The sequence below is a fragment of the Anthonomus grandis genome, chromosome 2 (assembly GCF_022605725.1).
Source record: "Anthonomus grandis grandis chromosome 2, icAntGran1.3, whole genome shotgun sequence".
Taxonomy (NCBI): Eukaryota; Metazoa; Arthropoda; class Insecta; order Coleoptera; family Curculionidae; genus Anthonomus; species Anthonomus grandis.
Genome location: NC_065547.1, coordinates 8,962,327 through 8,976,101, shown reverse-complemented (window position 1 = coordinate 8,976,101; position 13,775 = coordinate 8,962,327). Strand labels below are relative to the sequence as shown.

At 35.1% G+C, this 13,775-nt stretch overlaps 2 protein-coding genes across 4 annotated transcripts in view; one reads left to right on the top strand and one right to left on the bottom strand.

The window, feature by feature from the left end:
* LOC126746247 (myosin-2 heavy chain-like) overlaps window positions 1-1,756 on the top strand; it is a 39,092-nt gene extending 37,336 nt beyond the window's left edge. For both annotated transcript variants that reach the window (XM_050454408.1, XM_050454416.1), the window contains one exon: window positions 1,309-1,756. In XM_050454408.1, coding sequence (XP_050310365.1) covers window positions 1,309-1,716 — 408 coding nt within the window. In that variant the 3' untranslated portion in view covers window positions 1,717-1,756. The remainder of the gene's footprint in view (window positions 1-1,308) is intronic.
* The window catches only part of LOC126746232 (kazrin), a 160,609-nt gene that overhangs the window by 114,439 nt on the left and 32,395 nt on the right, over window positions 1-13,775 (bottom strand). The window lies entirely within an intron of this gene.

Here is a 13,775-nt window from a genome sequence, read left to right as displayed (position 1 = left end):
GATGAACGCTCAGAAATATTTAAAAAAAAACATTAACTTAGTTCCAAAGTCAACGGTACAGGACTGTAATAAGGGTAGAGTGAAAACATCTCAGAAAGTCTCGATCCTGATCCTATATTGACATTGGAAAATTAACAAAAATAGCTAAATGTCTAATTAATTTAGCAAAATGTATATTTTATTTTAGGTTTTTATTGTAGGAAAGAAATTTAGTTTTTTGTTCTTTTATGTTAAATAATTATAAGTATTCCTGTTTTTATAGTTTGTTAAAAAAAAAAACGTTGTTAGGAGGGTTTTCTAAGCTTCAGCTGTTTGTTGTTCACAATTTTTTCTTATTAAAACACCTTATTTAGGCGAAACACCAAACTTATATTCAGCGGGAAACAAGGCACCTCTTTACAAATTCATTTCGTACTCGAAAGAGAGAGAGAGTGACAACTAACATGTAAATTTTTAGCAACCGATGCTTCGAGCACCACATAGTGGCGGGTTTTAAAAGTAATAAATTTGGATGTTACCATACTGAGTAAAATTAAATATCATTTTATCAAAACACAACACATGTTACTAATAAAAGTTATGAGGTTAGGGAAAGTAAAACATTTTTTCATTCAAACATTCACAATTTTTTCTTATTATCTTTACTATTATATTACCTTTTCATCTTTTTTGTGTGTCAATTTTAAAATTATTTTGTCTTAATGATTTTCTTTTAAAAACAATATTTTTGTTTGTAATTTTGTTTCTTTACTAAACTAACTAACATTTTTGCTTGTTCTAAAGTAAAGCTCTCAACGAAAATTAATTATTTACTACTTCTGAACTGGTCTTAATTGATCAATCCCGTTCTGTCCGACTACTGGATTTGTCGTGTCCGATCACTAGCAAAAATGCATTTTTATAGGAAAATAGATTTTTTTTAAAAACATGTACTATAAATCTCCAATTTTGGTTTCTTTATAATAAATAGACACCTGCAGACATCAATTTCTTTTAAAATCAATTTTGTAGCTAAAAAAAATATTTTTTTATAGAATTTTAAACTTAAAAATTGACAAAACTGTCCGGCTACTGGCGTATTGACCCGATCATATGTCAAATATCAGCGTCATCAACTTCATTACCTTCATTTAATATATATTTTGTCGGCAACACTGAAAATGTTCAGAATGACCAACATCAAAACGACTCAACCACCACAAAAATGGCGGCCACCAGGTAGCGGTTATTTTTGGCATGATGGCCATTTGCATTAGCAGTCCAGGTATATTTATTAGGTTCGTGTTCACTAATCATAAGTTATTCCAGGAGGAAACGAACTTGTCGATAATTCCTAAGTCGAGTAGCTTAACATCCAACCCCGCACCACTGGATGACCAAATGAAAAAAACTGCAAAAAAGGGCACCATTGTCAAATACAAAGCGCTTAGTCCGAGAAGGTATAAACAGACACGTTCCAGAAAAAAACAAAAACGTATCGAGAAGATTTTCTGTGTGAACCAGGAGCAGTTCGATTGCTACTTGTCCACTAACGAGGAGTACAGCGATGGCTTGAAAACGGAAAAATCGTCCAGGTTCAGTCTGGAAATTACGTATAAAAACAACGAGATCAACGACGCCTTTTTGGAGCTGGATGAGTACGAGATGTTTAAAGATGTGTCCAGCGAGTCTCTCGCTTTGGAAACTAGATATAAGAAGTGTAGGGGGATCGATTGAGTTTTCTGTTCTAGAGGGTCAAATAGAAGTTGTATGTGTACGAATTGAGTTTTTTTTGTGCAAAAATTCAGTTTTATTAACAGAAAGATTACATTTTGTTATACTGAGCAAGGAAAAATTATAAGCACTTTTTGCCCTCCCCTGGTACATATCTTTCGGCAGCCATCTTGGACTGTCACGTCAAATTGTGGGGAAGCCTTATTATGACAGAACTGTACGATTGATAAATTCCTGGTGTATACTTTGAACTATCGGGAGAAATATTCCTAATTATATTACGAATGCAATTTTTGAGGATATCAAACATGTGTAGTAGTGCACTTCATTTTTGAGACAAACCCTAAAGAAAGTAGTCCAATGGATTAAGGTCGGGTGACCCAAGTGGCCACTCAATTGATCCACGTCTCCCTATTCAACGGTTTGGGAAAACATTATCTTTTATAACAGTTTTATAACACTTTAATATTTTAAACACTGCCAGGACTCACAGACTTGTCACCTCTTTTTAGCCAGTCTATTAAACAAAGATAAAACACCTGCGTTCTGGTGATTCCTACTTTAGGCAGTGCAAGTGATTGTGTATCTCTGTACAATAATATAACCTACATAACCTAAATTGGGGCTCTCGAACAAGATGAACTACTTAAAAACTAAACACTATAGATAAAAATAATAAACCAAACGTAAGTAGAACCCTAAAGAAACCCTACAAATCAACTTTAACTACAGAATACTAATAAAATTGTACAAAAACTAGGAGAATAATTAATGTATTTACATTTTCATAATACTGCTCTCCTCTCAAGTTTGATCGTCCCGATCAAACATGGGACCACCTGAGTCATGATAGGGCGCTAGCCGGACGATGTTTACAATTTTCATCTTCGTTGTCGGATGTCGCTGGATACGTACACCACGTCGTTGATTCTGGTGACCACATTGAATGGACCTTCCCAATCCTTCTGGAGCTTTGGTGACTTGCCCTTCGTCCTCCGTGGATTGTATAACCAGACTTTATCCCCAGGATTAAAACCGGTAGAATTTGCCTTTATGTCATAACGTGATTTCATTCTGTTACTTTCTAGATGAAGTTTATCCCGTGCTTGTTCGTGAACAATTTGTAAACGCTCTTGTAAATGGTCGACGTACTCCGCAAGGGTTTCAGACTTAAGGGGTCTTCCAGTAATAATGTCCAAAGGTAAACGAAGTTCATCACCGTAGAGGGAACTTTTGCCGGGCTTTTTCCAGTTGACTTGTGGATTGAAGAACGATATGCCAATAGGAATGGTTGTATACAGGTATCCCAGTCGGTTTGTTTAGAGTTTACCACCATCCTCAAATAGGTTTTAAATGTGCGGTTAAATCTTTCAACCATTCCATCAGACTGAGGGTGTAGTGGGGTTGTACGGGTCTTATGGATTCCCAGCAACTGGCATACTTGTTGGAATATTTGTGACCCAAAGTTCCTTCCTAGGTCTGAATGTATCTCTCTGGGTACACCAAATCGACAAATCCAGTTCTGGAACAGCACTTCAGCTACTGTCGTTGCTTCTTGGTTTGGAATCGGATAAACCTCGGGCCACTTACTAAAGTAATAGTAACAAGAGCATATCGGTTTCCGGAGCTACTAGTAGGAAAGGGTCCTGCTACGTCTATGGCAATTCGTTCAAAGGGTGCACCAACAAGATACTGCATCATCTTTCCTCTTGTCCGGGTTCTTGGGCCCTTGCTTGACGAACACTGCTTACACTGTCGGCACCAGTGTTCAACATCTTGATGACTGTTCAGCCAGTAAAACCGTTCTCTAACTTTTGCCAAGGTCTTACTAAAATGTCTTCCGCCGACACCGCCATGAACAGCTTCAAGAACTTCCGGAATCCGTTTTCGAGGAAGGACTGTCAGATATGTCTTTTGTTTTTCATCTACGCTCTCCCAGACTCTTTTTAACAATCCATCTTTTATAACCAATGAATTCCATCGAGACCAATAAGCTTTTAGTTCTGGAGATTTGTCAGAAATATCTTTCCATTCTGGTTTTGAAATTTCTCGAGATTTCAGTTCGTAAATAAGACCAAATACTGGGTCATCACACTGATCTTGGATTAAACTAGCTACATCCCACTCTTTAGAACTATGAAGGCCAATACGATTACAAGTAAATATCTCTGGATGCTGTTTTGATTCCTTTTTAAAACAATGTTGACATGTTTCAATACAGGGTCTTCTCGATAAAGCATCGGCATTTTGGTGATATTCGCCTTTCCTATGTTCTATTGTAAAGTCATACACTTGTAATCGTTGAAGCCACCTTGCTATTTGTCCTTCGGGGGTTTTAAACTGAAACAGCCATTTCAACGAAGCATGGTCAGTTCTAAAGATAAATCGTTGACCATACAAATATTTATGGAAATGTTCAATAGCTTTTACTGCTGCCAATAGCTCTCGTCTGGTGCAACAATAGTTTCTTTCTGGTTTTGATAACGTTTTACTGAAATAAGCTATCACTTGCTCGTCATCTTCATATTTTTGTGATAGAACGGCCCCAATTCCAACATTACTTACATCGGTATCCAAAATAAAAGTTTGCCCAGGAATCGGATATGTTAAAATTGGAGATGTGCATAGTGCTCTTTTTAACCGTTGAAATGCTTCTTCACAGTCTTTTGACCAACTAAATACCATTTTGTCCTCCGTGAGCTTATGTAGAGGCTTTGCAAGATTAGCGAAATTTCTTACAAATCTCCTGTAATAGGTACAAAGGCACAGAAAGCTTCTTAACTGGTGTTTGTCAGTGGGTCGTGGCCAATTTTCGATTGCCTCTACTTTATCTGGATCAGTCTTGACACCTTTTTCTGATATTACATGGCCAAGGTATCGAACTTCTTTTTGAAATAAGCAACATTTTTTAGGACTTAGCTTCAGATTGGCCTCTCGCAGTTTAATAAATACCTTTTGAATATTCTTTAAATGATCTTCCAATGTTTTTCCCAGTATGATGATGTCATCAAGATAAACTAAACATGATTCCCAAGTCATTCCACGTAAAACTATTTCCATAAGTCTCTCAAAGGTAGCTGGAGCATTGCAGAGTCCAAAGGGCATTACTGTAAACTGCCAAAGTCCTGTTCCAGTCGAGAATGCGGTCTTTTCCTTATCTTCTGGGTGCATCTTTACCTGCCAGTATCCACTCTTTAGATCGAGTGTTGAGAACCATTGTGAACCTGATAGCAGGTCCAGGGTGTCGTCAATTCTTGGTAGGGGATAACTGTCTTTCTTGGTAATGTCATTCAGTCGCCGATAGTCTACACAAAATCTAGTGGATACATCCTTTTTCTTCACTAGCACAACTGGAGATGTCTATAGGACTCTGTCGGGACTCTGAGAAGGTTCTATCACTCCTTGTGTCCTCATTTCTTGAAGCATTGAGGAAATTCTCCTTGTTTAGCTATCGGAATTCTTCAAGGTGCTTGTTTAATCGGACCATTGTCTCCAGTGTTAATTCGATGCAGCACCAAATCAGTTTTTCCCAGGTTATTATCGTGCAAGGAAAACACATCTTGATTTTCTTCAAGAAGACGTCGCAATTTACTACATTGTAACGAAATTCGGGAACACACTTTTATTGTCAACGTCAAAAACACTAACCTAACTCGCCTTGACTGTCGTTTAATTGTTTCCAAGGTAGAAACTGACTAAACAATAAAAAACAGAATTAATTGTCACGAAGCGCGTCCTTTCTAAAACCCGATGGAACAGTTTCGAAATATTTAGAATTATCTTCATTGTTTTTGCCCAAAGAGACCAATAATTTTAGGAGTATACTGACAGGCAAAGCAAGCAAGTATACAAATTCTAGAAAATTAGAACTACAGGGATTTACAAAAATATAACCTAAATAACCTAAATTGGGGCCAAAATGGGGCTCTTGAACAAGATGAACTCCTTAAAAACTAAACACTATAGATAAAAATAATAAACCAAACGTAAGTAGAACCCTAAAGAAACCCTACGAATCAACTTTAACTACAGAATACTAATAAAATTGTACAAAAACTAGGACAATAATTAACGTATTTACATTTTCATAATAATATTATGTACTTGTGTATATGACTTTAGGTCAATTCTTTTAATTATAGGATTTTCAAATTAATTTAAAACTAAAGAAACTAATTCTGTAAAAATTAAAAAATTAAACACATTGTTTTTAGCTTTATTTTTTAAAACACCCGGTGGAGGATTTTTTTTTTATTATATCATTTTATGCCAAATAATTCTCACCAATCTTTTTTTACCTGAATGAAATATTTATTTTAAATATTTTAATATTTTGGGTAAGTAAACTTAAAAATTATTTAACTTATAAATATGAAATTTAATACAAGAGCAGTCGATATGTTTACTACGTCACTACCCCCACGAATTTAATTTGCCTAACCCCCGAAGTTATTAGGAATTAACCAGCCCGGGATGCCCGGCTTCGACCCTCGCAACAGTTTCGACCTGAGCAACAGTTTCGTAGCTTTTAAATATTGAAAATGCTATAAATGATGAAATTTCGTAGAAAAGTAGCTCGGTGTATAAAATAATAACCCCCCGAGTTTCATTTCCTCTACATCCAAAATTGCATGAGTTATTAGTTAATTAATAAGCCTTTAGGGGGAGACTCTTCCCCCAGTAAATTCTTAAAAGAAAAGCATTTAAAAAAAAATTAAACTTGCTGCACAAATATCTAATTAACCCGCCATCGTCAATTAAACATTGAAACAAGCCGCGGGATATTCGCGACTGGGGAAGGGCGGCCAAACGGAAACATCCAAGCGGGGAGACCTCGGCAATCGATTGCCGCTTATGGCGGAATTGAAAATTTGTTTCCCGTCGATGATGGTTGAAATGAGTTTTTAATTCCGGCCAATTCGCCGTTAAAATCGGATCGAACTTTCCCTCTTCGGCAAGCACACACAAACCCTTCATTATGGTCTGTTCATAAGTGATAAAATGACCCAAAATAAACATCAATACGATCTCCATATGGGAATTCTGTTTTATATGGATCAACAGTACCTTTAAAGGGACGTTTTAGTATTTAGACTAGTCAATGTCGATAAACAAAAGGGTCCCTAAACAAAGGTAAATGGGGCACGTTTTGTTTTCTAAGCTCACATGTACTGCAGGAAGTTAGATATTCCCCGTAGTTGCTATACCATTTGAATTTCAATTGAAAAGTTATGAGAAGAGACGTCCGTCTTTGCTGTCTCGTTTATAAATTGAAGCCTAGTCAACGTTGGCACATTTATAAGGAGTTCTTTATTATTCTCACTGTCAATTTTAACTTGTTCTTGATTTAATTCCTAAATTTTCAGTCGAACTGGTTTTAGATCACAAAGTATTAGACTCGCAAAAATAGCTGATATAAATAAATAAATAAATGGGTCTTTATTTTATACTCGGCGAAGTGCAGCATAGCTGTTTGCTTAACCGAGCATGCAAAACGAAAATTAAATACAATTCATTTATACTGGGTGACACAGGAAAAAGGAAATACTTAATAACTTTTTCACTTTTCAAGATAAACAAATAAAATTTGGTATATCAATGGAATAGTTATAAGAGCATCTTTTGACATATTCTATTGTTTTCCATCACTTCCGGTTTAACAAGAAGTGATACTAACTTTCTTATTTTAAATGGGACACTTGATTGACTTTTTTAAATTTTAAAATAGGGTGCCATGAATGCGTTAAAAGTTTTAATTTTTAATCAAGGAAAATCATCATGGAAAAATTTTTCGTTACATTTTACGACTTAAATATTTTACACGCCTATTTAAAACGTCTAAACCATTAATTTTGGCATTTACTTAATTTTTTTAAATAGCACATTATTGGGAACAACCACTTTTGAAATGCGGTTTCGTTTTCCCAATAATTTAATATGATTTTTTTTTAAACGGGTTGATAAATAAGATCATAAGAAAAAAACTACAAAAATTAACGAGCAGGAAACATTATAATGACACGCCTATCTATTTTTTTCAACTGACATAACACATCATATTTTGTCAAACGTCATATTTTAGGGAAGTAAAAGCCATGCGTCGGAAGAAAAAAAAATTCAATAGAAGACCTACCTTCAGCGCCACTGGCAAAGAAAACATTTTTGTTGCACATCAATAAATGCGTTTTGATGCATACAGGGTGTTTGGCGGAGGGTTAGCCAAACTTTGTGGGCATATAGATAGGCTCAGATAGAAGATATTTTCTTAATAAACTTGTCTTCTAAAAGCCTCGGGTTTTTTTATATCATTGATTTTGTGTTATTTTTAGGATTTTCAAAAAATTATGCCTTTTGACATCTTTAATTTTTTTTCCCATTTGTATTTAGTCTGTAATGTATCCTGAATCTAAAAAAATCAATATCAAGTACAAATAATACCGAAATAATTCGTTTTGAGCTCAAAAAGTTAATATAAGTAGCCAAAAAAGTTATGAAAGGTAACTTTAACTTGACGCAAAAAAAAACTAAAATCTATCAAGATGTTCAGGTAGTTTTAAAAACATCTCCAGTTAATACTTTTTTCAATGATATACGATGTGTAACACAAAGCCGACTAACTTACCACAATTAACTTTAAAAGAAAATAAAGTAAAAAAAAATTTTTTTTTTTATTTTATGTATTTATTTCAAAATTACAAATTTCATTAAAACTGCGCTCCCCTGGCTGTAATACATGCCCTACGTCGCCGTCGCATTTCCGCTGTCGTAAGACGAAGCCGCATCTCTTTTCTGATAGTTTAAAAAGCGGCATCGATTCTTTGAATGGTCAAATGAGGATATGTGCTACATATTGTTGTTGTGATTTGTCATTTGTCGTGGTGTAACTTTTTACCTTTCTTACGTACCCAAGTCGTTAATTTAGTATTGTATCGTTTCTGTAGTTGTTATTGTTATTGTTAATACTATTGTTATTGTTGCTGTTAATTGAGTTTTTATATTGTTTTTGTGACTTTCCTTATTTTCGTATCATTATCGCCACAATGGCTGCATACACTACCGAAGAATACGCCGATATTGTCTTTGCTTATGGAAGAGCCAATGATAATACGCGAGAAGCACAAAGAATTTATGAGGAGCAATACCCCAATAGGCGTGTGCCCCACCACAACACTTTTGCTAACACTTTTCGTCGATTAAGGGAAACAGGCAATCTAAATTTTCAAGAACCGAGGATCAATCGGAGGCAGTATGATGTTGCTGTAGATGAAAACGTAATTCGCGTATTCGATGTGGATTCCACCACTAGTACAAGGAAAGTAGCTACATATCTGAACATTTCTACATGAAAAGCATGGTCAGTTGTCAAGGCAGAAGGAAGGCATCCTTTCCATTACACCCCAGTGCAAGGTAATTTCATACTACATCAACAACTTAATTCCGCAATTTTTACTGGCATCGTGGTACTCTATTCTAGGTCTTCTACAAGCCAACTATGAGCGACGGGTACAATTTTGCCGCTTTTTGCTTCACGCAGACGTTGAAAATGGACACTTTTTAAAAAGCATCTTATGGACAGATGAATCAACATGTACACGTGCGGGGATATTTAACCAACATAATTTACATTATTGGGAAAACAAAAACGTAAATCCGCATTTGACCAGAGCCAAGTCTTTCCAAACAAGATTCAGTGTTAATGTTTGGGCAGGTGTGATTGGGAGACACCTCATCGGTCCACACTATTTGCCGAGAAACCTCAACGGGGACAATTACTTACATTTTTTACAAAATGATCTCCCACAATTATTGGCTGATATACCCATATTTAATGAAGACGGGCCAGTCGTCTTCCTGCACACTATCGGGTCGCCGTTAGAGAATTTCTGGACAATACTTTTCCCAATTCGTGGATCGGAAGAGCAGGTCCCATCGCATGGCCTCCACGGTCCCCTGATTTAACCCCTCTCGATTTTTACGTATGTGCGAAAGAACTCGTGTACGAGGTGGAAATTGACAATCTAGACCACTTAATTCAAAAAATCAATGCCGCTTTTCTAACCGTCAGAGAAGAGATGCGACTTCGCCTTACGACAGTAGAAATGCGACGGCGATGTAGGGCATGTATAAGAGCCAGGGGAGCGCAGTTTTAATAAAATTTGTAATTTTGAAATAAATACATAAAATTTAAAAAATATTTTTTTTTACTTTATTATCCTTTAAAGTCATGAATTGTGGCAAGTTAGTCGCCTTTGTGTTACACATGGTATATCATTGAAAAGAGTATTAACTGGAGATGTTTTTTAAACTACCTGAACATCTTGATAGATTTTAGTTTTTTTTTTGCGTCAAGTTAAAGTTACCTTTCATAACTTTTTTTGCTACTTGTGTTAACTTTTTGAGCTCAAAACGAATTATTTCGGTATTATTTGTACTTGATATTGATTTTTTTAGATTCAGGATACATTACAGACTAAATACAAATGTAAAAAAACGTGAAAAATATGCTGAAAAATTTTAAAGATTTCAAAAGGCATAATTTTTTGAAAATCCTGAAAATAACACAAAATCAATGATATAAAAAACCCGAGACTTTTAGAACACAAGTTTATTAAGAAAATATCTTCTATCTGAGCCTATCTATATGCCCACCAAGTTCGGCTAACCTTCCGCCAAACCTGTAGAAAACATGTACTGAATTTCATAAAAATGTCTATAATATTGTTTAAGTTATTATTAAAAAAATTATTTTTTTCGAAAACTTTAACACCCTGTATCTCAAAAGTTAAGACGTTTAGGACATATGTTCATAGGAACTTTTTTCCTTAAAATGTGTCCAGGAATCACCCCAATAAATATTAGCACGTCTTTAAGGAACACCCTGTATACAAGGTGTCTACTATAAAAACCGCCAAACTTTAAGAGGTGATTAAACAAGTCATTTGCAACAAAAAAGTCGTATAACATTTTTTCGAAAAGTTGTTAGTTCTTCTGGTATTTAAAATTTTTTGATTTTATCAAATTTCTTTGTTGAATATCTCCGTTATTCTTACCAACACATAAAATTTAGATATACCATCTGAAAGAGAATTAAATTTGCTATAAGATGGGTATATTTAAGTTTTTGAGTGATTTTTTATACCGGGTGTTATCAGAAGTTAAATGTAACATTTAAGGAATGTGCAAAATTAGTGGTATCTTCTTGACTGTCGTTTTTCTAAAATTTGATAAATAGGGACTTGTTTTTTTTAAATGCAGTAGTTTATTTAATATGGTTTCCAATGATATACTCACTTTTGTGATAGCTATTTGTTTTCACAGCAATATCATAGGCAAAAGAAAGAAAACCACAAAAATTTTCAAATTTTATATTTCTTGATTGACCAAAATTAAAAAATCAAAATTTCATTAAACAAACCTAAAATTATAACAATTGTTCAAAATGTCTTCCCTCTTGTTCAATACATTTGATGCATCTTCTTCTGACACTATCAACAACCTGTTCAAGTTCAACGCGTTTTTGTCGCATTAATTGCAACACATACTAATTCGATTAATTAGTTTGTCTCGAGTATTAATGTTAATACTATAAACATTAGATTTTAATGTGCCCCAGACATAAAAGTCAATGGGCGTAAGGTCAGGGCTTCTCGGCGGCCGGTAAGATGGACCGTATCTTCCGATCCATTTCTCCCCAAAGCATTGATTCAAGGAATTTTGCACAATTCTACCATTATGGGCTGGGCATCCGTCCATTTGAAACCAAAGTTCCTGTCTAGCGGCTAAGGGGATTTCTTCCAGAAAGTCAACAAGGTCATTATTTAATAAATTTGAAAACTCATTGGAATTGAGCCGATCAGAAAGTATTACAGGCCCGAAAAGGCGACCTCTCATTAATCCTATCCATACGTTGACCCTTATCTCATGCTGAAAATGTGAAATAACAGTCGCATGAGGGTTTTCTGTATGCCATATATGGCTATTTCTTAAATTCATTATTCCGGCTCTTGTAAATGTTGCTTCATCTGTCCAAAATATTTTATCTGTTCCCCACTCTTGCAACTTATTCAAGTTCTTGTCTCCAGCGTTGACCATTTTGACCACCTTCTCTAATTTGCAAACCTCGAAAGAAACCAGTTTCCCCACAGCGTCTGAACAGTTCTGCAAATGTACTTCTATGGGGTTGCCGTCTATTAGGAAAACGACGCGCATACTCCCTTGCTGCCTCCCGCGAGTTTCCATTTGCGACACCGTAAATAAATAAGATGTCCCGATATTCAATGGTTGTGAAACTAGGCATTATTTTTTTAAGCATGTTTAAATCAAATTACTTATTTAACTACTTTAAGTTGAAGTGAAAACTTAATGATAGGTCTTTACAAATTATACATATCTATGCTTTTGTTTTAAAATCAAGTAATACATGGTTTGTGAATTTCCTTCTTTTGCGGATTCATTGCTATTTACAAAAGAAGGAAAACTGCCTTTTTTCTTAAAGAATGAATATCGCGATATCTTATTTGTTTACGGCTTCTCTAATGGAAATTTGTGAAGTTGTTGTGTTAGGGAAGATAGATCAATAAGTACTCACCGCATTGGTGCTCAAAAAATCAAGAAATATAAAATTTGAACATTTTCAATTTTTGTAGTTTTCTTTCTTTTGCCCATGATATTGCTGTGAAAACAAAGAGCTATCACAAAAGTAAGTATATCATTGGAAAGCATATTAAATGCTGAAAAAAAAAACAAAAAAAAATCTAAACTATTTGGACGTTCACAAACTAAATGTGGACGGACCATTTCCGCCCGACCAAAGCGCAAGTTTATTCTACCGGCAGAGGACAAAGTTTGACCGCGGGTCTTTTAATGCAGTTACTGTTAGTGCCTATTTACCAAATTTTAGGAAAACGACAGCGAAGAAGATACCACTAATTTTGCACATTTCCCAAATGTTACATTTAACTTCTGGTAACACCCGGTATAAAAAATTACTCAAAAACTTAAATATACCCATCTTATAGCAAATTTAATTCTCTTTCAGATGGTATATCTAAAAATTTTATGTGGTGGTAAGAATAACGGAGATCAAGCGCGTCGCCAGCCGGTAAGCTAGGGAGGGGCAGCATGAAAGAACTAAAGGCAAAAAACAAAAATTTTAATCAAAAAAAAATAAAAACCGAACAAAATATTTACATGAAAATCAATTGAAACATAATCTTCTAGGGTTCTTTGCGAATTCGTTAGTCACTTTGTTAACAAAGTCGTCCAAGTTTTTAAAAATGTGTTGCCTGTGTACACTCATCATAGCGAGGCCATTGAGTCGAGTTTCAGACATGGTGCTCCTCAACCAGGTTTTGATTCTCCTAAGGCTACTAAATGACCTTTCAACTGTACAAGTCGTACAAGGTAATGCAACAAGGATCTGTAAAGCCTTCTTAATTTCAGGAAAGAAATCATCAGTTTCCTTGAGGATGTCCACAACACTTATTTTGACCGATTCTGGTTTTTCCTCCCATATTTTTTCCAAAGCTCTATCTCATTTTGAATATTTGTAACACCGTAAAAATTTTTAAATTCCTCGCAAGCCTCTTCAAGTTCTTCCAAAGAAATGTTTTTCATTTGCGCAGGATGTAGTTTTGGTAAAGTAAATGATGGTCTATTTTCTTCAGAAAACCTTATTTCTAGGGAATTTATAATTGAGTCCAAATAAGGAATTGTTATGGACCTGCGCCAAAATTCTGAGGGGCTTTTTGATGGATGGTTGCTACGGTATTGTTGTCTTTCAGCAGTACGTGGTATTGATTTCATATCCAATCCAATTTTTTCCGCAATAACAGAAGCATCTTTGAAAATTTCTTCTGTTATTTTTTCGGGATTCTCACGGTGGTTTTTGATCAGTTTTAAAATACGACCAATATGCTGTGATGCCTGAACTGCATCCAAGGAGACTGATTGGAGCACGTTTACTGTTGGTTCTAAAAGAGCGGAATATTTGGCTATCAATCCAAGGCTAAAAATAAACGAAACTTTGGAAACTGCAGCATGGAGCTGATATGCATGTTTCC